The sequence below is a fragment of the Diospyros lotus genome, chromosome 6 (assembly GCF_014633365.1).
Source record: "Diospyros lotus cultivar Yz01 chromosome 6, ASM1463336v1, whole genome shotgun sequence".
Lineage (NCBI taxonomy): Eukaryota > Viridiplantae > Streptophyta > Magnoliopsida > Ericales > Ebenaceae > Diospyros > Diospyros lotus.
In genome coordinates this window covers 19,783,576-19,811,336 of record NC_068343.1, presented here as the reverse complement: position 1 = coordinate 19,811,336, position 27,761 = coordinate 19,783,576, and the positions used below count along the sequence as shown (strand labels likewise).

Below are 27,761 nucleotides of genomic sequence, written 5' to 3'. Positions count from 1 at the left end.
ATGGTCAATCACCACCATTGCCTGAGTTTGGGCTCCTTCAAGGAACTCAAAAAATTTGGCCAATGAGCCCAAAGTTTTGGGGTTATTCCCAATAGAGAATTGAGATTTGCCATAAAATATAAGTTTAAGAAACTATTTTTAAGATGTATGTCTCTTTGAAAGAGATAAATAAAATGAGAGAGGAAGATAAAATTTATAAGTTTAAGGAACTTATTTTTAGAATGTATATATCTAGAGAGAAACAATAAATAAAAAGAGAAAGAAAAATGATTAAATAAGAGTAAAATGTTCAATTTTAATGATTGATTAATAGTATGGGAGATAAGTGTGTGTGTGTGTTTATTTTAAATAAGTAGGAAATTGATACTTTTTATTAAATTTCAAAAATGGTGTAAAATTTATTTTAGTTTTAAAATGTTTTTAAAATAAAATATAAATAAATAAATAACAAAAATGTTGAAAAACTTTCTTAGACAAAAAGAAGTGCCTTTGCAAAAAGGTGAAACCAGAGGATGTGAAGCTGCAATTTATTCACACGTCTTTGCTCCCCCAAATTGATGATGGAAAAGGGGGACAGTGAGTCTGGTAGGTAGGGTCAGCGGACTAGGAACAACCGCCCGCCACCTTCTCCATCGCGGGGGTTGGTGGGGGCAATATTTTCCGATCACCATCTCCAACTCCTTCTCCCTCAAATAAGCCCTCAAGCAACAATCCAACCACCTTCCTCTTCCTTTTCCTCTCTCACCAACCCTCCCACCCAACTACCCAATCTCTCTCTCTCTCTCTCTCTCTCTTTCTCTCCCCCGCCCCATACGTTCTTCCAAGTAACAGCGTTGATACCAGAAAATGGCTGCTTCTTCCATACACAGCCGGATAAGCATTGCTTCCAGATACCATTCTCCGGGATTTGATGTTTCATCATGTTCAGATGGCATCGGCTCACTCTCCTTCTCCTCTCGTCTCACCAATCCCTCCCTCAAGTAAGCGCCCTTTTTTATGTTCTTGTTATGCCTCTCTTTCACATTTTTTCTGGGTTTCGATATCGCTTCCAGTTTGTGTTCAAAGGAGTAAACTAGAACTAGTTTGGAATGAGGCCATTCGATCCAAATAATTTCTCCCTTCTTTCGAAATGGGAAAGTTCGAAACTCTTTATTTTTTTATTTGATTCACTCTATTTTGTCGATTAATTTGATTTTTTCAATTTGTACGACACACCCAGGATGCCAGTTTTTTGAATCAACCACACATCAGCACAAAGCTTAATCCTAGTATTTGGGCATCCATTCTAACTAGATTACAGAGAGTTACATCTTTTGTCATACAACTATTGACAAACCTGGCACATGACATGAGCAACACGATATTTTCATGTCAAAAGGAAAAGGTCTATCCTACGTATTTTTTTGATCACATATCTCAGTATGATTTCCATGTAATCTTGTGCTTTCTAAATTTTGGTTTCTCAAATTTTTATATATCAGTCAATTAAAATTGATAGATGAGTATTCTGGAAAATAAAGCTCATATACTTAATCCATTGGAAACTTGCAGCCTTAATACAATTTCTTGCAATCTGCAACAACATAGCTATCAACACCGTATCAGATTTTTCATTGTTACAGTACAGTATGGTACCAACAATACCAGATACCGTTTCAGATATATAGGAATATAAATTATAAAAATATGTGTATAACTATGGTTAAATTTTTATACAAAATAAAATTATAGAAGCATATAAAATCATTTCTATTGTCAAGAGCATTGCCTAAACAAAAGATTTAACATAACAATGCAACAACACCTCTAAATATCTCTATTATTTTGTATTGTAGATTAGTAATTAATAATTATATGACAAATGATAAAAAGTAAAAAATACAGAATAATTTCATTAATGATATAGCATAGAAGAATATAAATCTAAAACTTTAAATATATATAGATTTGTCAAAATTATTATTTTTATCTCCTTGCAAATGGACAGGTCAAAGTCTCATCCCTTTCAAATTTAAGAGGGTCGTGGCTGTTGGTAATGGCGATAACTACTGCCACCGGTACCACTTACCAGCTGGTATGGCATCTGACCAGTATTTTAGGCATCAGCTGGCTGCCAACTGAAAGCATGTTCTTCAATATCAGCACTCATGTGCCTCAAACAGAATTACAAAATATCTCCTAACAAACAATTGTAGCCCAATTACAATATTGCCTCTCCATTACCCCTTGGGTTGTGACAAGGGAACCTAGAAATTTTTTGTACTGGTATGGTACATCAATAACAATGCACAACAGGATTGAACTTTTATAATATTTATGCAAGATTCTAGGGGAACTATTAGTTCACTTGTAATAAATCCTTAAAATATTGGTGTAACTTTACCTCATATTCATGTTATGCAAAAGTTTCCCAGTAAACTTTTTCTTTTGGTTTCACAAAATTTAGACATTCACGCAAAACTTGTCCTGTAAAATTGATGTGTTGAAGTTCATTCCATTCTCTTACAAGTTCAATTAATAGTTAGATTTCTTTTTCCTTTTCTGAATAGTGCTGTTTAGATATGTTGAGAAAGTAAGTGAAGTTAGTAAATGTAAGCTTTTCTGCCTCTAAGAAGGGACTTTTACTGGAATTAAAGTGAAAATATCATTGCCACCACCCAATCTTATTTAATATCTTCTTATCGCTGAATTTAATACATTGCCTTTTCACTTTACTTGCTTTTGAGGAAAAAGAGAAATTCTGGTTATTCTGTTTGGAATCAGATTCAAATAGTTTTAGATGAGAAAATGTTTAAACTATCTAGCACAAAAAAAAAAAAAAAAAATGTTTAAACCTATTTAAGCATTGTCCATCCTGTAAAGCTGTATATGAGGACATGTTATAGCATATCAAGCGAAGCCAATCCTGCAAGACTTTAATTCTAAAGATGCTATTCTTCCTTTCTTTTCATTGCTTTGGAAACATCTTAAGTTATCTTATTCTATTCTATTTACAATTAGGTCGTTGGAGCGAACAAAATTGGTACAGATGCACAGGGTAAATGCAGTTATTAGATCCATAAGCAACTTTGAGCAAACTGAGGTTGATATCTCCCTAAGTCCCAGGGTAAATTCGGTAAACCCCTCAAAGACAGTGGCCATAACTGATAAGGCAGTAGCTCTTGTGCAAGCTGGAGTGCCTGTTATTGCATTAGCAGCTGGAGAACCTGACTTCGATACCCCAGCTGTAATAGCAGAGGTGATCTCTGACTGTTCTTTGATTAGTCTTCTATCTCTGTAAGGCTGTTTAACTTTCCTAGTTTTTAATCAATTTTCTATTTTGTGATCTTATTAAATCAGGCTGGCATTAATGCAATTCGTGAAGGTTACACTAGGTACACTCCTAATGCAGGAACCTTGGAACTGCGTTCAGCAATTTGCCACAAGTTGAAAGGTTAGCTGGTTTCCTGTTTACTGAAACTTTTATCTTTTACTAAACTAATTTTTGTTTTTAGTTTTTGATAAAAGAATGCCGACTATATTTGTATTTTTTTCTTTTATTCATGGCAGAGGAGAATGGGATCTCTTATACGCCTGATCAGATTTTGGTAAGCAATGGAGCAAAGCAGAGCATTCTCCAATCAGTTCTAGCAGTTTGTTCTCCTGGAGATGAGGTACACTCCACATTTTCTGAATCAACACTATATTTATAATATTAATCTAGATTTGTAATTTTTATTCACTATCATCTAGAGTTCATGAGCTGTGCAGTATCTAGTGACACTTTATCTTCAACTATGACTGCATGTGAATCACATAAGATTTTGAAACTAAATTTTTATTTGACTGCACTATTTCTGCCAAATGACATGAAGCTTTAACTTTGGGGATCAAGGGATGAAACTTATATATCATTTTATTGTCATCAGGATGGAAAACCAATTTCTAATTGGTATGTTGAGTCACATATCTACACCAAAAGGAGAGTTTGATATTTTTCAAAATGATATTTTGGCTTTCCCTTTTTTCTCTAGAATACTTGAGAGTGTTTGGCTATGTCTAAGAATTCCATTCCAAGGACGAATGAGTAGTCATCCATGGGAATGACTGATAGGTCTACAGTTCCTTCCATTCACCAATTAGTAGCTTCATTCCATGAGCTATACCATGGATTGGTTTAGCTTCCAAATTCAACGCCTTAAGCTGAACCTTTTTGCCATAAACCTTCAACCCTAGTCTCTTGGCTTCTTCGAAGGATGTAAAATTATTAATTGCCCTAGTATCCATCAACGCTTGGGAGGTGTATAGGCCAATTTTAGCATCAATATACGTTACTCTCTTAGAAGTGGTCCTTTCCTTCCTAGCCTTCACAAAGTTTGGAAGGCAAAGGGACCCCATCTTGGTTTCCTGCTGAATGGGCTCCTCCTTAGCGGCTATGGCATTATTGGTTTTCATCTTTGTGCAGTCATGAATGAGGTGAGGACAATTACACAAATAACATTTCATCTCAACCTTGGATTTCCCTTTGCTCTTGGTTCCATCATTAATCTTGTCATTACTAGGTTTTCCCTTAAAGAACCTTTTGTTTTCTTCCTTTTCTCCCCTACCATTAATATGATTACTTCTCTGCCCCTTATATTTAGAGCTGCATTTCTTGAACTCTGTGAATGACTCCACAGTGTTATGGTCGCAACAAGAGATTGCACTCCACAGCATTGCAATTCTTGCTTAGCCTAAGGTTGCAGACCATCTATAAAGTAGATCAGTTTGTCCTCTTCAGATATGCCTGAGATTTAAAATAATAGATTAGTGTATTGGTTAACATAATCCTAAACAGTCCCGTATGCTCTAGTCTCCTTAGATTAACTTTTGCTTCATAACAAACATCCTTGGGGTTGAAGTGTATCTTAATATACTTCTTAAAAGCTTCCCATGTATCAAAGGGTAAAAATCTACATGCTTGGATGTTGCTATGCTGCTGTTGCCACTACATTGATGTTGAATTCATGAGAAAGTGTGGCTGCCTTCAGCGTCATGGTTTCATCCTCCAAAAAGGATGTCAAAATATTGCTTCATTTTAAATAAGAAATTATCTAGTTCTTCTGCATCTCTCTGACCCATGTAGGGCTTGGGCTTGGGTAGGTCTATCCGCAATACTTCCTTAGTAAGAGCATTCATTGCCCTGTTTGCAACTGTTGTCTTGCAAAGGTCCAATTCTCTCATTTGACCTTCATTTCTTCTTAGAGAGCAACAACTTTGGCCAAAATTCAATCCAGTTTGGCTTGGAATTCCTTAAAGGTGTCCATGCAAGCATTGAGGATTCTTTGCAACTACCCCTTAATCTTAACCCTTAAGCACCCATGTGGTTCTTAAGCTTCCCAGGTCCATTGCTAGAGAAAGCCTAACTTTAGGCTAAGTTAGATTAAGAGTATAATGAAGATAATGGAAAAGAAAACACTCAAGAGTGTTTTGAAAGGGCTCTTTGTATTGCACTAACAAAATGCTACACTAACCTGGATGCACTAACAAATGAGGTGCTCCCCTATCTATAGGCACCCATGTAGAGAATGTGTGGCTAGTATTGTGCCACATGTCAATGATCCAATGAAACATCTTAAGGTATTTACACAACCTCCCAGAGAATTTTGAAAGTATCTACAATATCACTACACTTCTCTAGAATCTTCTAGAGAAACCTAGTAATATCAAAGATTCTAGAATCTTCTAGATTTTCTAGAATACTCTAGAGATTTGTAGACTGATCTAGAATTCTCTAGATATCTCTAGGAAGTCCTACATTCTTTTGGAAATCTCTGCCCTCAATGAGTGACCTCCATTATAAGTAGCTGAGATCAGTATGACTTGTGACATCTAGTGTCAGCCCAGGTTACTAAGTAAAAGAAAGAGCCTGTGGTCACTCATCGGCAGTCCCCAGACATCTAAAAAATAGTAACTGTGTTGGTTTTATTAAACAAATCTTGCATATCTAAAAATAACTTTGACTTGTGGACAATGATAGAATGACGGAATAATATTTCTGAAAAGAAAAATAAAAATAAAGGAAAAGCAGCAAGAACATATTAGACAATAGTGGATTACATTGCAGAGTTGAAGTTCAGTGGCATGTTGATAGCATTGGTCACTAGTTTTACCTCTTTTCACAATAAGTTTCATCTGGTTATCTCCCTTCCATGTATCCTGATGTCCCCTTCCTTGAAAAGGGGAGGAAGAGGAAAATAAAAAAGTAACAGTAGCTTGGTTTCAGTGATATTTTTTTCCACTTTCAAATATGTGTCATGAAGGATGGCAATATGTGAAAAGTTGAAGTAATTCATGTTTGCTATGAAGCTCATAGGTGCCTGTATTATAAATGTTTAAAGATGTTTCTCTATTCATGCAATTGATAGACACTTATGAGGTAGTTCTATTCTTTAGGTTATAATTCTAGCTCCATATTGGGTGAGCTATCCAGAAATGGCAAGGCTGGCTGATGCAACACCTGTGATTATTCCAACTGACATCTCCAAAGATTTTCTCTTAGATCCAAAGCTTCTTGAATCCAAACTCAGTGAGAAGTCGAGACTCTTGATTCTTTGTTCTCCATCTAACCCTACTGGGTCTGTATATCCTAGGAAGTTGCTTGAAGAGATCGCTCGGATTGTGGCAAAGCATCCTCGGCTTCTGGTAATGTTACATGTAACTTTTGGCACCTTGGAACCTTTTCTGCTCAAAAACTTAGATTTTGGACAATTTTTTGTGGTTCTTCAGGTCCTGTCTGATGAAATATATGAGCACATTATTTATGCACCAGCCACTCACACAAGTTTCGCATCCTTGCCAGGCATGTGGGAGAGGACTCTGACTGTCAACGGATTTTCTAAGGTGCCTGAACTTGATTCCTCTTTATTTTTGTCTTCATGGAATGTGACATCTCTAATATCATCCTAACTAAGAAGTCTTGAACTGCTACAAATTTTTGGATGTTCTTAGGCCTTTGCCATGACTGGTTGGAGACTTGGATATCTTGCTGGTCCTAAACACTTTATTGCGGCATGTGGAAAGATTCAAAGCCAGGTACGCATTTCTTTCCCACTCCTCATCCATCACAACTGGCCTTTATCAGTATGTCTCTTGATATCTAGTTTATGGGGAATCCAGATTCTTGAATATGCTTGAAGTTCTAATGATGTACTAAATTGTTCTCTCATAAATTGTGCAAGTTCTGGCCTTCTGAAGACATGGCAGATGATAGAATGTTTCTCTTGTTCTTTTCACTTTGATAGAGATGGGTTCTGTTGAGATTTTGAACAATTTTGTAGTTGTAAGGTGAGTGTGTCTTGAGAATATCTTGCAGACCTAATTATTTGCTGCAAATTGTACTAACCTTGGCTCAAGATAGAAGCAAGCATGTTCCTAATGGCTGTTGTTTTGAGGACTTCACAGTTAGTCTGAGTTATTTACATGGTATATGCCAAGTCTTTCTTATGGACCAAATTATATGGTTACGCTTTTAACATTTAGACCTGGGGCCTAATGCCAGTTCCTTAATAGGTCCTAGAAGGTAGACACCAACATTTTCACATTTCCTATTAATTGCACAATATTAACCTCAATACTGAGGGCTTCTTTATGGCATATTTTTATGGTTAAGCACAGCCTGCCTGCATCCATGTGTAAGAGAAAAGTCCACTACAATGAAGGAAATATTATATGTTTGGGACATTTCTCATAGATATCCCAATAAATTCTCACACCAAAATTAGAGCCCTAAAGTTGTAACAATTTCTCTGCTCTCTGGTGTCTAACGATAAATAACCCATCCCCGTGGGCTTTCACCCCTATTGGGGCGAGGTCAACACCCTTTGTCCAAGGTTTGGGGTGGGGTGAGGCCATTCTCCAACTTCCCTTGCTGGGGATGGGGTAAGGATGGGATGTTTAGTCCCTGCCTTGACCTCATCCTATCTTGCCTTGTCCTGCCATATGTATATATAAAAAATTAACCTATATTTATATAAATTATTTTTTCCATGTTCTATAATGTATTATGGATACATAAATAAAGTTGAGCTGAAGCCATGGTCCTTATGGAGGAAGCATGGTTCAAAATGCTTTTGTGGTGGTTTGAACCTTGAGGATTTTGATTTTATTTTGAGTAATTTATTCTTATCTCTCCTTCAATTATTGTAGTTCTAATTGGGGGATTTTGCATATTTTGTTGTCCTTGATTAATCTGAAAAATCTTTGGTGGGTCTTGCAAGCATTTGCTTAATAATATCTGTCGTGAATCAAGACCATAAATCAAGGAAAGTATCTTTGTTATAAATCAAGGAAAGAAGATTTGCCATAAATCAAGGAAGAAAGATTTTCCATAAATCAAGGAAAGTATCTTTGCCATGAATCAAGGAAAGTATCTTTGCCATGAATCAAGGAAAGAAGATTTATCAATTAGCATGTGATTAGATGTAATTAGCTATTATTTAGGTCTTAATTGTAGCCTTAATTATTGTACAACTTACTATAAATTTCAATGGAAGAATGCTAGACCTAATATAGAGTTCTACTCCTAAAAAGGGTTTTCTCTTTTTTCTATCTTGTTCAACATTGTTTTTCTCTCTTTTCCACATGGTATCAGAGCCTAAGAAACCCTAGGACTCTTCTTTCTGAGCCTTCATCGCCGACTACTCCTCTGCTGCTACTGACAACCATCACGAGCAGCCTTCATTGCTGCAATAGTGCGTTATTTCCCATTATTCCCTTGGCCCTTCCCATTAACTAGAGATGTCGACCACCATTGATGAAGCTAGTTCCCATGATACAAGGGAAACACCGGCACGCATGATGCTTGAGTCGTCGGGAGAACTGCAGCCAATCAATGTTGCCTATCGGTTGGATGGAAGGAATGTCATGACCCTATGAGTAATAAAAGGGTATTATTGTAATAGGGTAGAATAGTTTGTTAGGGATATTCTAGCAATTAGTTCGGTGCACATGGCTGCATGTGCAAGGCTGTTAGGGGACAAATATGCCTATATAAGGCTGATGTAAATGGAGGGGATGGTATGTTGAAATTGATTAAATGAATATCTGATTCTCTCTCATTTTCTCTCTACTTCTCTCCCTCATTTCTCTCTACATCTTTCTCCCATTTATGTCCAAATATCCCTCTTAATTTTCTCCCTAATTCTCTTCAATCTCCCCCTCCAATTCTTCTTTGTTCTTCCCCAATTCCTCTTCTAACCCATCACGAACCCTAGGTTCGTGACAAATTGGTATCAAAGCAGTCATTCCTTGGCTGTGATTTTGGAAAATTAATACTGTCCGATCAGATTTGAAGTAAGCAAGCTAGATTCGAAGCAGAGCAAGACGGTCATTAAAAGCGAATCCAAGCGACTCTTAGCGGAAGTGAATGAGTTGCAGCATTCGGCGATTCCAGCGATACGAGCGTCTGTCGAGGAGCTTCAAAAGAATCGATCGGCCAACAAGTCTGATCTAATTCCTAAGGAACCAAGGACGGATCGTCACTAAGTGAGGTGTTCCTCAGAATTGATTGAGACGATTTTGAAGGACGGTAACGGAGCCAAACGAAGAAGGCGCAGGGTCTGACGATCACATATCGTTTCAACTTGCAGGCAACACGGAGTGAGTGATCAAATCCGGAGGTTGTTGATCTATAGTGATCGGCTGTGATTTCCGCGATTGGCTGGGACTAGCAAGTGAAGGTGAAACCAATTCCGGTGGCCCAAGCAAGTACACGTTGGTTGTTAGGCAAAGTACATCCAATAGCAAATTCGGAATGGGTGAGCCTCTCTCAGATTGAATTTCGAAGGTGAAGCAATTTCGGTAAATTACAAGATCGAGCCAGTGGTCGCGACCAGTGGACGGTGATTGGGTGGGTCGCGGCCGTCGCAAATCTAGATTGACGGCGGACAAATCGAGCTTCCGATTTGATTCAGAAGGTGTCTGCTGGACAACAATTAGGCTCGGAGTTTGGGAGGAGGACTTCGACAGTAATTGAGCTAAGAGAATTCTGATCGGTTTTGGGGATATTGTTGCCGACATGGTTGTCAAACAAGGAAGGCGAAGTAGCTGATTTGCAAAGGTGATAGAAGGCGGAATCGGATCTGTTGTTGAGTTTGCTGTTCAGCTGTTCACTTATCAGCTGTTCAGTTTGCTGGAGAATTGAAGATTGCTAACTATGGTGAGGTGATTGCTAGTCTTGGGCGACTGTTGTGAAGTAGAAGAGCTGGTGGATTGCGGCTATTTCCGAGGCTGGGCTGTGTGGGTCAGCAAGCCGAAGCAGATTTGGCGGAATTGGAAGCCAATTCGTAAAATACTGCAACCATCAAATTCTCAATTCTGGAGAATTCTGTTAGTTGCAGCACAATTGAACAAGGGAGGCGAGCAACCCAGGCAATTCCAGCGATCTGGGGAATTCCGACGAGCAGAAGGAGTACTTGACTCTCGACAAATTCTTAATGGTTGAGCTTGGATTTTGGAAAGTGCAATCGAGTGCTTGGATAAGGCGAGTCCGACGGGAATTCCAGCAGGTATAGGGAATCATTGTAGCAGGCGAGTCAAGAGAATTGGTAGGCCTAGGGGACTTTAGAAGGCTGATCAAGTTGCTGTAAGTGTGCAATTTTTTCTGCTGCTACAATAGATTTGGTCTTGAAGCATAACAGTGGCTGCAATTTGCCACTTATTGGATCAATTTTAGAGGTGATTGGGTGAGGCAGTTACAGAAGGTAATTAGGATGGAAAGAACTGCTGTTTCTTGGCCTATTGCTTTTCCAGCCAGTGAGATTTTGGCCAGGAGGAGTAGTGCACGAAGGAGTTCTATGGAGTCTCAATTGCAACTCAAGAATGCTTCATTTTCAGCTGGAATGGAGTTTCAGTGGCAGCCAAAGAAGGCTGCATTTTCAGTGGACAGCAACAAGAATAAGCAGCAGTGTAGCCAAAAGAATCAAACATGGGGAGAGAAGTTTGAGAATGAGTCTAGGCGAAGGGACAAGGGAACAAACAGTGGGATTCATGAAGAGTGCAAGGAATTCGGTCGAATGTTTCACGAGAAGTTGCAAGAGTTTGCAATGATACTATCTAAGGAGTATCATTACAGTTTTTCCGCCGAATATTTTGATGACTATCATGGAAGTTTCAACAAAGAGGAGTTTCTTAAAAGGGAGAAGCCGAAGGAAGAAAAAAGTGAGAAAAAGGAATTGGAGGAAGGCAATCAATCAATTGGCAGCCTCTCAAGCACTCTTACTAGTGCTAAGACACTTGGCCAGGTGTCAATTATTGAGCAATCGTTGGCTGGAAGTGAAGTTGCAGCATCTCCTAATGTTAATGCTCACAAACAGCCTTGGTATGAGTATTCAAGGAAAGAATACAAACCTCCATTGCTGCATTTTGAGGCTGCTGTTGATATTTCTGCAACAAAACATGGCTGTGGGTTGAATGGGGATAGAGTAACAGCAACAATGGCTGAAGAGCTGCCCTTCTTACTTGTTTTGGATGGTAATGAAGTTTTCCCTATTGAAATTCTGGGCCAATTCATACTTGGAATTGATCTTGAAAACCTAAGAATAAAGAAGAAGAGACCTAGAAGTAGAAAGAAAGAAAGGAGGATTATCCACATAGAGAAGGTTGGAATTGGATGAAGAGCAATGGCTACTTGCGGCAAGTTCTTAGGGACAAGAACTCTCTTTTGGAGGGGGGAATTGTCATGACCCTATGAGTAATAAAAGGGTATTATTGTAATAGGGTAGAATAGTTTGTTAGGGATATTCTAGCAATTAGTTAGGTGCACATGGCTGCATGTGCAAGGCTGTTAGGGGACAAATATGCCTATATAAGGCTGATGTAAATGGAGGGGATGGTATGCTGAAATTGATTAAATGAATATTTGATTCTCTCTCATTTTCTCTCTACTTCTCTCCCTCATTTCTCTCTACATCTTCCTCCCATTTCTGTCCAAATATCCCTCTTAATTTTCTCCCTAATTCTCTTCAATCTCCCCCTCCAATTCTTCTTTGTTCTTCCCCAATTCCTCTTCTAACCCATCACGAACCCTAGGTTCGTGACAAGGAATTATCTTAAAGGGTCATAGTTGATTCGAACCATTTTGAAAGGAAAAGGGAAGATTAACCATATTATAAGAACCAGACCAAAGAAAGGAGATCTAGCCTATGCGGCATGGGATGAAGAAGATTCCATGATCATTGCATGGTTGTGGAGTCCCATGGCTCCCGAAATCAGTGATACCTGCATGGTTTTGTCAACAACAAAGGAGGTTTGGGAGTCTATCCAACAAACCTACTTGAAGGTGAAGGATGCAGCCCAGATCTACGAGTTGACCAAAATAGCTGTAGCAAAGCAAGATAATAGAACTGTTACCGAGTATGCCAATTTCCTAAAGGGACTATGGCAAGAAATGGATTACTACAAGATAATTGAGATGAAGAACGGTGATGATGCAGCCACCTTGAAAGCTTTTATAGACAAAGATCGCACCTATGATTTTCTTGCAGGCCTAAATGTGGAGTATGATCAGGTGAGAGTTCAAATCCTAGGCAATGATGACTTACCTTTACTTAATGAAGTGATTTCAATTATTATAGTTGAGGAAAGCAGGAGGGGTGTCATGTTGGATCCCAAACTAGTTGAGGTCTCAGCAATGGTGGCAAAAGGAGGAGGAAATCATGGGTTTAAGAAGGACCAACTGCCGGGAGAAAATGGAAAAACATGTCTCAAATCCATGGGCAATGACAACCGTGAGAATATGTGGTGTACTTTCTGTAAGAAACCACGGCATACTAGGGAGATATGCTAGAAGCTGCATGGAAAGCCACCAAGCAAGGAATGGGGAAATAGAGGTAGACAACATCAGCATAGGAGCCAAGGGTAAGTTAATATGGCAACTCCACAAGAGGAAAAATAGTCCCATGAACCAAAAGAATTCAACAAGGAGGAGATTGAAAGGTTGCGATACATTTTAAGTACCCTTGAGGCACCATGCTCACTACAACAATCAAGTAAAACCCCAATTTCACATGCTTTAAATGCCTTTGATACATCTCTTAAAGACTCATGGATTATTGACTCCAGAACCACAGACTATATGACTCCTTCCAGTTTTTTATCTTGATTCAAAAAGATGGAGAAATTCACGAGGATGTCACACATAGAATTAAGGCAGGTTGGCTAAAATGGAGAAATGCATCGGGGGTGTTATGTGATGGTAAAATCCCATTAAAATTGAAAGGAAAATTCTATAGGACAGCTATAAGACCAGTTTTGTTGTACGGCTCAGAATGTTGGGCAGTCAAATACCAACATGAGCAAAAGACGAGTGTAACGGAGATGAGGATGTTAAGATGGATGTGCGGCCATACAAGAAAAGATAAAATTAGAAATGAAGTTATTTGTAATAAGATAGGAGTAGTGCTAATAGAGGACAAGATGAGAGAGACTAGACTAAGATAGTTTGGTCATGTGAGAAGGAGACCAAGAGACGCTCCTGTGAGGAGAGTTGATGAAATGGAACAATTAATCAAAAAAAGAGGTAGAGGCAAACCTAAGAAGACTTTAAAGGAGACATTAAAGTTTGATATGAAGTGTATGGATCTCAATGAAGATATGACAAAAGATAGAAATACATGGAAGTCTAGAATTCATGTAGTCGACCCCACATAGTGGGATAAAGGCTGGATATATTGTTGTTGTTGTTGTTGTACTCTCCTTGTTCTAGCAATCAAAAACTTGCTACAGCTAATGGTTCTTTGATCACAATAGCTGGAATAGGAGAGATCAAAATATGTCCTTCCTTGACCCTAAAATATGTCCTTCATGTGCCTAAACTGTCCACCAACCTAATCTCCGTATCCTAGCTATCCTATGACACTAATTGCAGAGTGGTTTTTCTTTCGTCTTGTTGGTTTCAGGACAAGGACTCGGGATTGATGATTGGACATGCTAAGGAATGGGATGGCTTATACTACCTTGAAAAATCTGAGAAATTACCTGTTGGCAGGTGGAAGCAACCTTTTACATCTCTTTCAGAACCACATATACCCCACAAGGATACTATTTGGCTTCATCATTACAGGCTGGGACATTCTGCTTTTTCTACTCTTAAAATCATGTTCCATTTGTTGTTTCAAAACCTTAATATTAGAGAGTTTCATTGTGATGTCTGTGAGTTTGCTAAACATAGATGTGCTATTTTTCCAGCTAGTAATAATAGATGTCTTACTCCTTTTGAATTGATTCATAGTGATATCTGGGGTTCATCAACTATTCCAAATGTTTTTGGGACACGCTGGTTTGTTTCGTTCATTGATGATTGCACAAGGGTTACATGGGTCTTTCTTTTTAAATCTAAATCTGATGTGAGTGATATTCTTCCCGATTTCTTTTCTATGATCCACAATCAATTTGGGGCACAAATCAAACGGTTTCGGTCAAATAATGTAAGAGATTACTTCAACCAAACCCTTTCCCACTATTTTCTTCAATGGGGGGTTATTCATGAATTCTCGTGTATTTCTACCCCTTAACAAAATGGGATTGCAGAATGAAAGAACAAGCATCTCCTAGATACTACTAGGGCATTGTTGTTTTACAAAAAATGTGCCTAAACAATTTTGGGGTGAAACTGTCCTCGTTACCCTCTTGAGTGTTGCATTTTCAAACTCCAACGACAGTCTTATCCCACTTCTATCCTGCTCTTCATACCGCAAATCAACTTAGTCCCAAGGTATTTAGGTGTGTTTCATTTGTTCATGTTCACAGCCCTCATCGGGGGAAGTTGGATCCTAGAGCTCTTAAGTGTGTCTTTGTGGGCTATTCTTCTACACAAAAATGGTACAAATGCTATCATTCTCTGACTATTTTTTTTTTTTTTTTTTGCGGATGTTACCTTTGTTGAAACTGAACCCTATTTTACTCACCCTTCTCTTCAGAGGGAGACCTCAAGTGTGGAAGATAAGGATGAGCTGCTCCTTCTTAACTTTCTACAACTAACTCCAACTCCTAAACCTCTACTTGAACAACCTGCATTTGAACCTTCCCTTGATCTATTGATTGAACCTGCGTTTGACTCTACCTCACAAGCTCATCATCCTAAATCCTCCTTCCAACCTGTTCTCCAAACTGCTGAGGAGGAGACCACCACTGACAAATGGTTTCTCCAGATTTACTCAAGAAGAAATAATCCAGAATCTGAACCAAGGCTACACCTATCATCAGTTTCAATGCCTGGAAATGAGGTAACATCTATTGACTCATCTTCTAATGTTGATTCAATGGGTGATATTGACCTTCCTATAGCACTAAGGAAAGGAATTAGAGAGTGCACAAAATATCCCTTATATCCACTCTCTCACTTTGTATCCTTTAAAATATGCTCTCCATCTCATAGTAGCTTTCTTACAAACATACACATGACATCCATTCCTACCACATTATCAGAGACCTTAAACTATGAAAATTGGAGGAAAGCCATGAATGTTGAAATGCAGGCTCTTGAGAGGAATAATACATGGGAAATTGTGGATTTACCAAAAGAGAAGAAACCTGTTGGGTGCAAATGGGTCTTCACAATCAAGTATAAAGCAGATGGGATACTTGAAAGATACAAGGCTAGGTTGGTAGCTAAGGGTTATACCCAAATATATGGAATAGACTACCAAGAAACCTTTGCCTTGGTAGCCAAAATGAACGCAGTGAGAATTCTCTTATCCCTAGCAGTTAACTTTGATTGGCCTTTGTGACAGTTTGATGTGAAGAATGTTTTTTTGCACGAAGACTTTGATGAGGAAATTTGTATGGACATACCCCCAGGATTCAACAAAAGCAGACCTGGGACTAAGGTTTGTAGACTCAAAAATGAATTATATGGCCTAAAACAGTCACCTAGAGCTTGGTTCAGGAGATTTTCCAAAGTAATGCAGGCCATGGGTTACAAATTGAGGCAAGGGGACCACACTCTATTCATAAAACACTCAGGTTCAGATTTTATCATAGCTCTTATTGTTTATGTTGATAACATTATAGTGATAGGAAATGATGAAAAGGAGAGGCAGAGCTTGGGTAGATGTTTGGCTGAGGATTTTGAGATCAAGAAACTAGGGAATTTAAAATATTTCCTAGGTATTGAAGTGGCACGATCCAAGCATGGGATATTCATATCTCAACACAAGTATGTTCTTGACCTTTTGAGGGAAACAGGGAAAATGGCTTGCAAACCAGCCAGCATCCCGATTGATCCTAATCACAAATTGGGACAAACAGAGGGAGAAAAGGATACCAACAAAGAAGCCTATCAAAGATTACTTGGCAAGTTGATTGATCTATCTCACATAAGACTGGACATAACCTATGCAGTGAGCATAGTAAGTCAGTTTATGCACAAACCCAAGGGGCTTCACCTGCAAATAGTTTATAGAATTTTGCATTACCTCAAAGGAACCCTAGGAAAGGGAATTTTGTTCAAAAAAAGGGCTAAATTTACCCTAGAGGCCTATATCGATGCAGATTATGCAAGTTCAATGGTTGACAGGAGGTCTACTATAGGGTATTGCACTTTTTTGGGAGGAAATCTAGTTACTTAGAGGAGTAAAAAACAAACTGTTGTGGCTAGGTTGAGTGTAGAATTAGAATTTCCAGCAATGTCACAAGGTATATGAGAGTTGTTATGATTGAAAATTATTATTGAAGACTTGGGACTCAAGTGGGACTGCCCTATGAAAATCTATTGTGATAATAAGTCTGTTATCAGCATTGCACACAATCCTATATAGCATGACCGAACAAAACATATTGAGGTTGACCGATATTTTATTAAAGAAAAACTAGATATTGGGCTTATTTGTACTCCCTATATACCAAGTGAATCCTAGCTAACTGATGTTCTAACCAAGGGACTCCCTAGTCTTGCCTTCCACAAGATTATAACAAAGCTGGGAATGGATAATGTCTATTCACCAGGTTGAAAAAGAGTGTTGTGAATCAAGACCATAAATCAAGAAAAATATCTTTTCCATAAATCAAGGAAAGAAAATTTGTCAATTAGCATGTGATTAGATGTAATTAGCTATCATTTAGGCCTTCATTGTAGCCTTAATTATTGTACAGTTTACTATAAATTTCAATGGAAGAATGTTAGAACTTGTGAAGCTTAGGAAATAAACCTAGCTTTTAATATGTATAAAACCACTTAATCAAATCCATAGACTATACACCTATATATATATACACAAATACAATGGGCCATGGGCTCTATATTAGGATTAACCCTAGACTATAACTATATAACTCAACACTCCCCCTCAAGCTGGAGCATATATATCATATGCGCCAAGTTTGCTACAAATATACTCAATTCGAGGACTCCTGAGAGACTTAGTGAAGACATCTGCTAATTGGTCATTAGAATTGACAAAATCTATGGTAATACAGCCAGATAAAATCTTCTCTCGAATGAAGTGACAATCTATCTCGATATGTTTGGTCCTCTCATGAAAGACTGGATTGAAAGCAATATGTAATGCAGCTTGATTGTCGCAAATTAATCTCATCTGTGATATCTCCCCAAACTTGAGCTCCTGGAGCAATTGTTTTAACCAGATAAATTCACACGTTGCCAAGGCCATAGCACAATATTCTGTTTCGGCACTCGACCTAGCAACAACCTCCTGTTTCTTACTTTTCCAAGATACTAGGTTTCCTCCAACCAGAACACAATATCCTGAAGTAGATCGTCTGTTAGAAGGAGAACTTGCCCAATCAGCATCAGAATATCCGACTACTCGAGTATGACCTCTGTCCTCATACAATAGTCTTTTACCTGGAGCTCCCTTAATGTACCTGAGAATCCGGACTACCGTATCTTAGTGGCTATCACAAGGAGACTGTAAAAACTGACTGACAACATTGACTGAGAAATAAATATCTGGGCGAGTGATCGTGAGATAATTAAGTTTTCCGACTAGCCTGCGATATCTTCCAGGATCAGCAAGAGGCTCCCCCTATCCTGGTAAGAGCTTTACATTAGGGTCCATAGGAGAATCTATAGGTTTACAATCAAGCATCCCAGTTTCTTCCAGAATATCTAACACATACTTCTATTGAGAGATAACAATACCAGAACTGGACTGAGCAACTTCTATGCTAAGAAAGTATTTAAGTAACCCCAATTCCTTAGTCTGAAAATGATGGAAAAGATGTTTCTTCAACTGAATAATACCATCTTGATCATCACTGGTAATAACAATATCATCCACATAGACAACCAAATATATACACCTCCCATGTGATGCGTGTTTATAAAAAACCGAATGATCAGACTCACTACGAGTCATACCAAAGTCTTGAATGACAGCATTGAAATGACCAAACCAGGCTCGAGGAGACTGATTCAACCCATATAGTGAGCGACAGAGTTTACAAACCTGCCTAGACTCCCCCTGAGCAACAAACCCAGGAGATTGCTCCATATAAATCTCCTCCTGAAGTTCACCATGTAAGAAGGCATTCTTAATGTCCAGTTGATATAACGGCCAGTGGCGCATAGCTGCTATAGAGAGAAACAAACGCACAGATGACATCTTAGCAACAGGGGAAAAAGTGTCACCATAGTCAAGGCCATAAAGCTGAGTATACCCTTTGGCAACCAAACGAGCCTTGAGGCGATCAACCTGCCCATTAGGACCCACCTTGACAGTATAGATCCACCGACAGCCGATAAGAGATTTCCCTAGGGGTAAAGGAATCAAATCCCAAGTACCATTGGAATGCAAAGCAGTCATCTCATCCACCATTGCTTGTCGCCACCCTGGATCAGAAAGTGCCTCACTAACAGTCTTAGGTACTGAAACAGAGGATAAGGAAGACACAAAAGCACAAAAAGGAGATGAGAGACGATGATAGCTAAGAAAATTATAAATGGGGTGAGGATTGCGAGAAGAATGGGTACTTTTCCGAAGGGCAATAGGAAGCAAATCCTCATAAAGTAAGACCACGGCAGGTGGAGAGACTAAAGCAGGATGTGAGGCAGCAGGAGTCATTGAAGTAACAGGAGATGTGGGAGAAGGCGTAGGAGCAACATCTCTGCCGGGAGGAGACCGAGGCTGATGACGCCGATGATAAACCTGCAATGGGGTAAAAGAAGGAACAGGGAGAATAGGAGCAGGAGGACTCGCGGGAAGAGGGATGGCCTCAGAAATGGGTGGACACTCGGAATGAGGCGAAGAGTAGAAAGAAGACGACTCAAAAAAAGTAACATTTGTCGAAAGAAAATAGCAGTGAGTGTCAGGAGAATAACACCGATAACCCTTCTGAAGGCGAGAGTAACCAAGAAAAATGCACTCGATGGACCGAGCAGACAATTTGTCATGACTAGGAGATAGATTATGGACAAAACAGATGCAACCAAAGACACATGGAGGAAGAATATATATGGTTGATCAGGAAACGAGAGAGAGTGAGGCATCTGATGCTGAAGAACCGATGAGGGCATCCTATTAATGAGATAGCAAGCAGCAAGGACAGCTTCAGCCCAAAAGCGAAAAAGGACATGATGATGTAGAATAAGAGTGCAAGCAGTTTCAATCAAATGTCTGTTTTTACGCTCAACAACTCTATTCTGCTGTGGTGTATATGCACAAGATGATTGATGCAAAATCCCCTGAGAAGACATAAAGGTAGTAAAGGGAATAGAAAAATACTCAGGGGCATTGTCACTGCGCAATAGTTGGACAAATGTATGAAATTGTGTTTTGATTTCAGCACAAAAGGATTCAAAAATTGAGAATAACTCAGAACGATTTTTCATTAAATATAACCATGTGCAACGAGAATAATCGTCGATAAACGTTACAAAATATTGAAAACCCAAAACAAACACAACACGACTAGGACCCCAGACACCAGAATGAACTAAAGCAAACGGGGACACAACTCGATTATTGACACGCTTTGGAAAAGAAGTGCGAGACTGCTTTCCAAGTTGACAAGACTCACAATGAAAAGACGACAAACTAGATAAACTGGGGATCATCTTCTAAAACTTAGCCAAACTAGGATGTCCCAAATGATTGTGGAGAAGAGCAGGTGACTCAGTCACCGAGCAAGCAATAGGCGATGCAGGAAGGTTGAGATGATAGAGACCATGCGACTCACATCCGACGCCAATCATCTGTCCCGTACCGCGATCCTGGATAGTAACAGAATGATCATCAAAGGTGATAGAACAATTTAAGGCACGCGTAAGTTTACTAACAGAGACAAGATTAAAGGGACAATGAGGAAGATAAAGGACAGAATCTAAAGGCAGAGAAGGTAAGGGTTTGGCAGTGCCAATAGCTTTAGCAACCGCTTTGGACCCATTGGCTAATGTTACAGAAGGTAAAGAAATATAATTAGTAAAATGAGAGAACAAATGGGGATTACCAGAGATATGGTTAGAAGCACCTGAGTCCAGGACCCATGGTCCCAAAGAGGATGACTGAGCGAGACAGGTAGTGGAATCACCAGAATGGGCAACAGAAGCAACTGTGGATGAGGTTTGTTGGGACGTCTTATACTTGAGATACTCATCATAGTCAGCCCCAGTGAGAAGGACAAATTGCGGTGGATGACCATCAAAGGACTCAGATCGAAAACCATCAAGATGAGCAACATTAACACGAGGAGGGCGGCCATGCAACTTATAACATTGTTCCTTAGTATGCCCCCACTTGTGACAATAGTTACACTTGGGGCGTTTGCCTCGATTACCACGATCTCCGCCCTGTTCGCCACTACTCTGAACCTGACAAGCCATGACTGAATGATCACTTGCAGAAGAGGGAGGCATCATAGGAACAGATGAAACCCGAAGAAGACGAGAATACACTTCATCCATAGTAGGTACAGTAGAACTAGTAAGAATCTGATCACGAACAGGAGCAAGCTTAGGACCAATGGCAGCAAGAGTACACACCATAAAGAACTTATCCCGCTGAGCTAGATCCTTTGCAGCAGTCTTACCAGCAGGTAACAAGGAGTTAAATTCAGCTTTAATAGAGGCCATCCGACCAAGAAAATCAGAAAGAGTCAAACCTTGTTGTTGTAAACTGAGCAGATTAGACACCACTGAATACAGGCGTTGAATGTCATTAGTGTATAACGCCTTGGCCTGAGCCCACAATTCACAGCACGTGGTATAGTTAGTATAGATCGGATGAAGAGAGGGATCAATTGACTGCCACAGGAGACTGCACAACAGAGCATCAACTCTCTGCCACTCGGGTTTGTTTGTGGTCACATTCTCGGCCTTGATAGTTAGATGATCCTGTAAGCCTTGACCCATACACCATAATTCAACCGCCTTGGACCAAGGGATATAATTGGAACTACCCATCAACTTTTTAGTAGCAATAGCTGGAGAGGGAGACAAAATACCAGAAAAGGAGCCAGATTTATTAGTACCAGCCATGTTGGATAAAAGAGAGCCCTACAATATCAACAGATCTGAAACCAAAGGATCAAATAAACCAAAAAAATACAGGTTGGATGATCCAGCACAGAGAACAGGTACACTGGAGCGACGGCAGATGGCGGATGCCGGTCATCGGCGACTGCGGATGGAAGCGGATGGCGACGAAACCACCTGGGCTTGGATGGACTGAAGGAGGCGAGTCCAATGGTGAAGACGGTGTTGCGATCAGAGCACTGGTGAGAGAGATCGGAGCAAAAACGTCTCCGTGAACAGTGCCAGAGAGGCGGCGCGTGGCGGCGGCAACGACGACGATCCTCCAGGGGTCAACAGATCGGAGGCCGACGAACGCAACGACGGTGGTGGTGTGCGTGATCGGTGGCCGGACGGTGAAGACCCGCAGCTGACTAGTAGCGCGCGCGGTAGAAACGCAGTGGGCGGCGACGGCGGTGGCACGGCAGGCTGTGGCGGTCGGTGACGACGCGACCAACGGTGTTTGTCGGTGATGTGGGCGGCAGCGACGACGACGGCTAGGGTTTGTATGGTGGCTGCTAGGGTTTGTATTAAAAGCTAGGGTTTGTGTTTTGGCTCTGATACCATGTGAAGCTTAGAAAATAAACCTAGCTTTTAATATGTATAAAACCACTTAATCAAATCCATAAACTATACACCTATATATATATATACACAAATACAATGGGCCATGGGCCGTGGGCCATGGGCTCTATATTAGGATTAACCCTAAACTATAACCATATAACTCAACAGAACTAATATAGAGTTCTATTCCGAAAAAGGGTTTTCTCTCTTTTCTATCTTGTTCAACATTGTTCCACAATATCATAATTTTTTGTTTATTATAACTTTTTTTCTTAATAATTTTTTGTTTATTATTATAAAAATGAACATAAAATAATTTTTAAATTATTTTTTTGGGGAATGGGGATCCTTGTGTTGCCCTGTCCTCCATTGGGAATGGGGTTGGCTGTCATTTTTTCTTACCCACCGGGGTATAGGTTGAGGATAGGGAGACTGGAGCCAGGGATGGGGAAGGCTGCCCCCAGCCTCCAAATCTGGCCCGTTGACATCCCTTTATCTTACTGTTTTCTATCTCCTCTCTTCACACATCTCTCTACACTTCGTTCTACTATTTATATAGATGTAGAAGCTACAGATTGAATCTGAAGAATTCTGGTTAGAAATTGTTCATAGAATTTGTTGAATTCGATTTGTCTAGGCATCGTTTAATTTGATCATGCATTATCACAATCCCAGCCAAATCTTTTGAAAAACTGAGGCTGTTTGAAAGGCATTTCATTTTTAAGTTTTTGTTTTTATTGAAAATAAAAACAGAAAATGGTTTTTGGTTTCTTGTTTTCGTTTTAAAAAATATTGAAAAATGTTCAAAACTTTTCAAACAAGTGAAACAAGAAAACTGTGTTTTCACAGTTATTTCATTTTCATTTTCTTACCCTTCCCCACCTTTTCACTGCTAGCGATCCTTTCCGACAGTCACTGAGACTACTGGACTCCCCTTCAGACAGTTCCAGTATCATGCTGACTCACAGGGGCATTGGGAGTCATGACCATCTCGGCAACTTGCTGAGGCAGTCATGGGTGGCCTCTGTCTACTCATGTAGCCAACAACAAATACAAAATATCAAACAAAAAACTGAAAATGAACCAGAGTTGTGAAACATGTTATGTTTTGATTTTTTAAATGGAAACAAAAACTGAACCCAAAAAAATGAAAATGAAGATAGAAAATTGATTTTTTTGTCAAACGGTCTCAAATATGTCATTGACTGTGGTGGTCCAACCCACTTAGGGTGGACATGCCTGATGGTCACTCTTCCACCTCTCGTGGGTGGAGTCATTTAATACTCGTTCATTGTCTTATATCTTCACACTAAACGTACACACTTATTAGGATGCCATATTCTGCTGCTCAAGTGCCTATGTCTTTCTTGCATCTCCATATTGAGATGGCTGCACCCATTGTCCGCATGCCTACACTCCATTATCCAAGTGCCAATATCCAGCCCCCATCTCCAAAGCAAGATGCTTGCATCCTTCATTTAGATCCTTTCTCTCCACTGTCCTTGTAATTTTGACTGCCTTGCACTTTCTAAGTATATATGTCTGTTCTGGACGGGACAGATATAGATGCTCAAATGATAAATAGTTATCCAATAAAGTTGTGTGGATCGTGGATACGACAATATAGCATTACATGATTTCATTGGCATGGGGTAGAATCGAGTCATAGAGGGCGACTGTTGGGCATGTCCATCCCAGGTGGGGTGGACCATTATATTAAATGAAATTTTAGTTTTTCAAGATCTGGTTAGTATTTTAATAGCACTAGATCAAACTTAATTTTTGCTAGTCGAATTTGGTGAATTTTACGGAAGAATTTTAGTGCAAAATTCTTGGGATAGTATTGTATCTTCACCAAAATATTGTTTTCTTTTTTTTTCTGTGCATGCATCTCTGGGCTAATTTACCCATCTAAATCTAAGTAACTCTCTTTGTTACTACTAGTTCAGATCTTTTGACTACAATAACATGGGTGCAGTAGAAACGAAGCACACTAAAGAGAAAAAATAGAAATAGCACAACCTACCTCTGTCTATTGGTGAGTTAGAGAAATTCAGCTACTACAACACTACCAAGGTTTAACCCGACTATGTGTGATTGGCTATATAGATTCTAGCTTGTTGATCATCCTCTATCTAATGATTATATCTTTTTTTAATCCATTGCATACCATTCTTACGACTTCCACTAAATTCTCTGGTTTTCCTCAATTTTTGCTAAAACTTACTTTCATTCCATTCACTCTCCTCACAAGTATGTCTGTTTGTCTTCTTCTCACATGTTTAAACTATCTTGATTTGCATATCTTATCTTTAATAGGTTCCAGTCTAGCCTTAGTACATATAATCTTTTTTTTTTATGGTCGCACATCTATCGTAATATCTTCATCTCATTGGTCATGTAGCCATTTAATAAAACTTTGAACTTTTTTTACAATCGCATAGAATGCTGGAAACTCTTGATTTTATGAGTAACATGTTCAATAGTCTCATTTTTTTGAACAGTTGAACCAAGATATCTGAGCTAATTTTTTCTTGGAATAACCTGATTTCCAAGTCTCATCACAACATCATCCACTCCTATTTTCACTTAACAATCCACTCTAGTGAAGAAAATAGTACAGATTTGAGATACTTCCCAAAAATACTCCAATAAAGTCAAATATCAAAATCAGACCCCTGAAACTGTAGCCACTTCCCCGCACTCCAGTGTCTGTTTGTGGTTTTTCATTTTTTTTTCTCCCTTATTATTATTATTTTTTTTTGTCTCCTCTCTTCACACCTATTAGCGCTTTTCTTCCTCTACTTGTGCAGAGTTAAATTATACAAATCAGATCTGAAGAATCCCTGCTAAGATTTCTTCTGCAATGTTCATTGGATTTGGCTAGCCTGCACATTATTTTGTTTAATCATGCATTATTGCAATCCCAACCAAATCTCTGACAAACTAACAAGTTATTTAACATGTTTGTCCGACCCACATGAGGTGGACACACCCGATGCTTTTTGCCTTGATGGGAGTGCATTCTGATGAGATTTTGATCAGTTGAATAATTGTAATGTCAGCTTGTCTTCAGAAGAAGACCAATAGGGGCTCCTGTGAAAAGAATGAATGGAATGTATCAATCTTCAATGAAAGAGGTAAATGAAAGCCAAGAGAAATTTTGTGGTAATATGAGTTAGAAGGGCCTTACAAAAGATATGGCCACAATTTGAAATGGTTGGCCAGCTAGAATTCATGTACCTGACCCCACCTAGTGGGATTAAGGGTTTATATGTTCCTAAACTCAATACTTGGGCTTCTTGTTATGGCTATACTTGCTTGAAGGACTTATCGAGGAATTAGAGATCAAATAGGAGTTTGATAATCCTAGTTGTGAAACCATTTTCTGGACATCATGATATGGAAATTGTAAAATTCTCCTGCGAATATCAAATAGTGATCAGAAGGCTGAAAGCCACAACTAGGCAGAACAAAACGTTTCAGTATGTTAGTTTCCTAAAGCATAAGACAGAAGGTGAGGGCTGCTGAGCTTTTTGAATGGATTGAAGAAGCAAATAATCATTCTTGCCGCTCATTCAGGCCTTACCCTTCATTTATTTCTTTATTTGATTTTTGATTTTTCGTTCAGTTAATTAGAATCACAACCATTGTAGTTGGGGTTTGCAGTAGCTTCTATTTTATGACTCTTGAACAAATTGAAGTTTTTATTTAGCTTGTCACTGATAAATCAAGCAAATTAATATTGCTTTTATTACATATGATCGTTGTGCTGGAATGAGAAGTACCAAAATGTTGTTGTAGGAAAAGGGCTGAAAAGAAAGGAAATCAGGCTGGCCTCACTCCAGGCCAAAAAAAGTTATCCCATTGATAATTCAAATCTCCTCTCTTTCTTTAAATGTGATTTACACTATTGAACCCTCGGCCTTTGGTTACTTTTACAAAATAGTGCTTGACTTATAAATCCATCCACTTTTATATTTCCTTTCCCCTTGATCAAACAACTTTAAGTGAAATTATAATTCATTCCCGTGAGATACTACGTCCATATTCCAGTTGTCTTTTCCTTAATCTGAAGGCAATCCCTATAAAATTTGATTTGGGGATGTTGAAACTTCTTAAAATCAGTAGGTTTGAAAGTAAGAAAGATTCATCAACCGTTACAACTTGGACTATTATGTTATATAAACATTAGCAAGGTTCAGTTTTAACTTCTTGTGAACTGTTCTATATCACTAAATCCCAAGACATGTAAATATATAAAAGTGAAATTGAAGATGATCCTGAGTAGTTCACAATTCTTTTGATAGTCTGATAGATGTCTTAATGTTTTAATGAATATTTCTAAAGTATTTGGCATGTCAGACCTGACATAAAGATGGAGCCCCCAAAGAAAGCTGGGCCAGCTTCTCTGGATTTGCATTGTCGACTCAATCAATAGTTGAGTCAAAATTTTGGTAATAAATCAACACACGTCAATAAGACCTGCATAGGCCAATGCAGGCTGCTGTACCAATTTTTACTAGAGCTCCATTCTAATAATTAATGTAACATGGCAATTCTAAATTTTGAGTGAACTGCTTGAATCATTCTCTCTTCAAGCCATCTACAAACTCAACTAATTATTTAATGCATTATTCCAGTTGACTTCTGGTGCCAGTAGTATATCTCAAAAAGCAGGTGTTGCTGCTTTGGGACTGGGGTATGCTGGTGGGGAAGCAGTTTCCACTATGGTCAAAGCATTTGAGGAACGTCGAGATTATTTGGTCAAGAGTTTTGGAGAATTGGAGGGTGCTAAAATATCAAAGCCCCAAGTATGGGCTTTATTTTTCTATGTACAAGGGTTTTGTGCTTAGAACCTGTATACATGTATTTGAAGCCTGACTTGTTTTGGTTCTTCTTACTTGCAGGGAGCTTTCTACCTTTTCCTTGATTTAAGCTCGTACTACGGAGCAGAGGCTGAAGGATTTGGTATGATCAAAAATTCAGAGTCGCTATGCCGCTATTTACTGGAAGAGGCTCAGGTAATCTTTAAGTGGTGTCATTTAACTCTGAAATCGAAAGAATTTGGATACAAATTGGCTGACATTTAAGGGACTGGGCTTATTTGGTGAGGAAGAACTCCCATTAGTAAATGCAATACACCTAAGCCCCTGGGACAAATGGATAACTTTTTAGTGCTAAAGCTCTCTGATACGAGATCTACCATCTCTTACCACAAACTACTGGGGGTGGGATTCTGAAGTTTATGATTTTGATTGATCATTGCTTAGTTATCTGGGATTCAAGGCTTATGGTTGGTTCCCAGGTTGCTCTTGTCCCGGGCGAAGCATTTGGGGATGACAGGTGCATCCGCATTTCCTATGCGACATCTCCATCTACCCTACGGGCTGCAGTGGAGAGGATTAAGAAAGCATTAGTCCTTCTCAAACCTACTGTTAGAGTTTAATCAATCAAATAGTAATTCTTCTTCTTAGATTGAAAAGATGTGTACTTGTGGTAATGGTACCATGAATAATAAGTCAAGGGCCTCAATCAGTACTGTATTCAAGTAGAGACCATGAAAAGACTGTAAAATAACTTCCAAGAAACAAGTATTCCCTGTTTCCTGATGAAAATTGTGTGTCAAATCTGATGTATGAATTGCATTTTGTGCTGCACTGATCATGTTTTCAATATTTGATATAGCCTTGCCCCCTCTTCTATTCTA

The 27,761-nt window shown here is 39.1% G+C and overlaps 1 protein-coding gene across 2 annotated transcripts; it reads left to right on the top strand.

The window, feature by feature from the left end:
• The first annotated feature begins 523 nt into the window (after window positions 1-523).
• Window positions 524-27,761, top strand: LOC127803831 (bifunctional aspartate aminotransferase and glutamate/aspartate-prephenate aminotransferase-like). 2 transcript variants are annotated; one of them, XM_052340375.1, is made up of 10 exons: window positions 527-980; window positions 3,001-3,238; window positions 3,340-3,433; window positions 3,550-3,653; window positions 6,415-6,663; window positions 6,748-6,861; window positions 6,970-7,053; window positions 26,695-26,865; window positions 26,962-27,075; window positions 27,360-27,761. In XM_052340375.1, the coding sequence occupies exons 1-10, from the start codon at window positions 847-849 to the stop codon at window positions 27,498-27,500; spliced, it is 1,443 nt and encodes a 480-aa protein (XP_052196335.1). In that variant the 5' UTR covers window positions 527-846; the 3' UTR covers window positions 27,501-27,761. The 2 variants fall into 2 exon arrangements, with proteins under 2 accessions (XP_052196334.1, XP_052196335.1); XM_052340374.1 differs by having other exon boundaries at window positions 524-980; window positions 6,415-6,861.

Excerpts from the sequence above, each read along its gene's own strand:
- LOC127803831 (XM_052340374.1), top strand. The coding sequence starts at position 847 with ATGGCTGCTTCTTCCATACACAGCCGGATAAGCATTGCTTCCAGATAC. Across the intron at positions 981-3,000 it reads CTCACCAATCCCTCCCTCAA|GTCGTTGGAGCGAACAAAAT; the intron begins GTAAGCGCCCTT and ends ATTTACAATTAG. Across the intron at positions 27,076-27,359 it reads ATTTACTGGAAGAGGCTCAG|GTTGCTCTTGTCCCGGGCGA; the intron begins GTAATCTTTAAG and ends GTTGGTTCCCAG.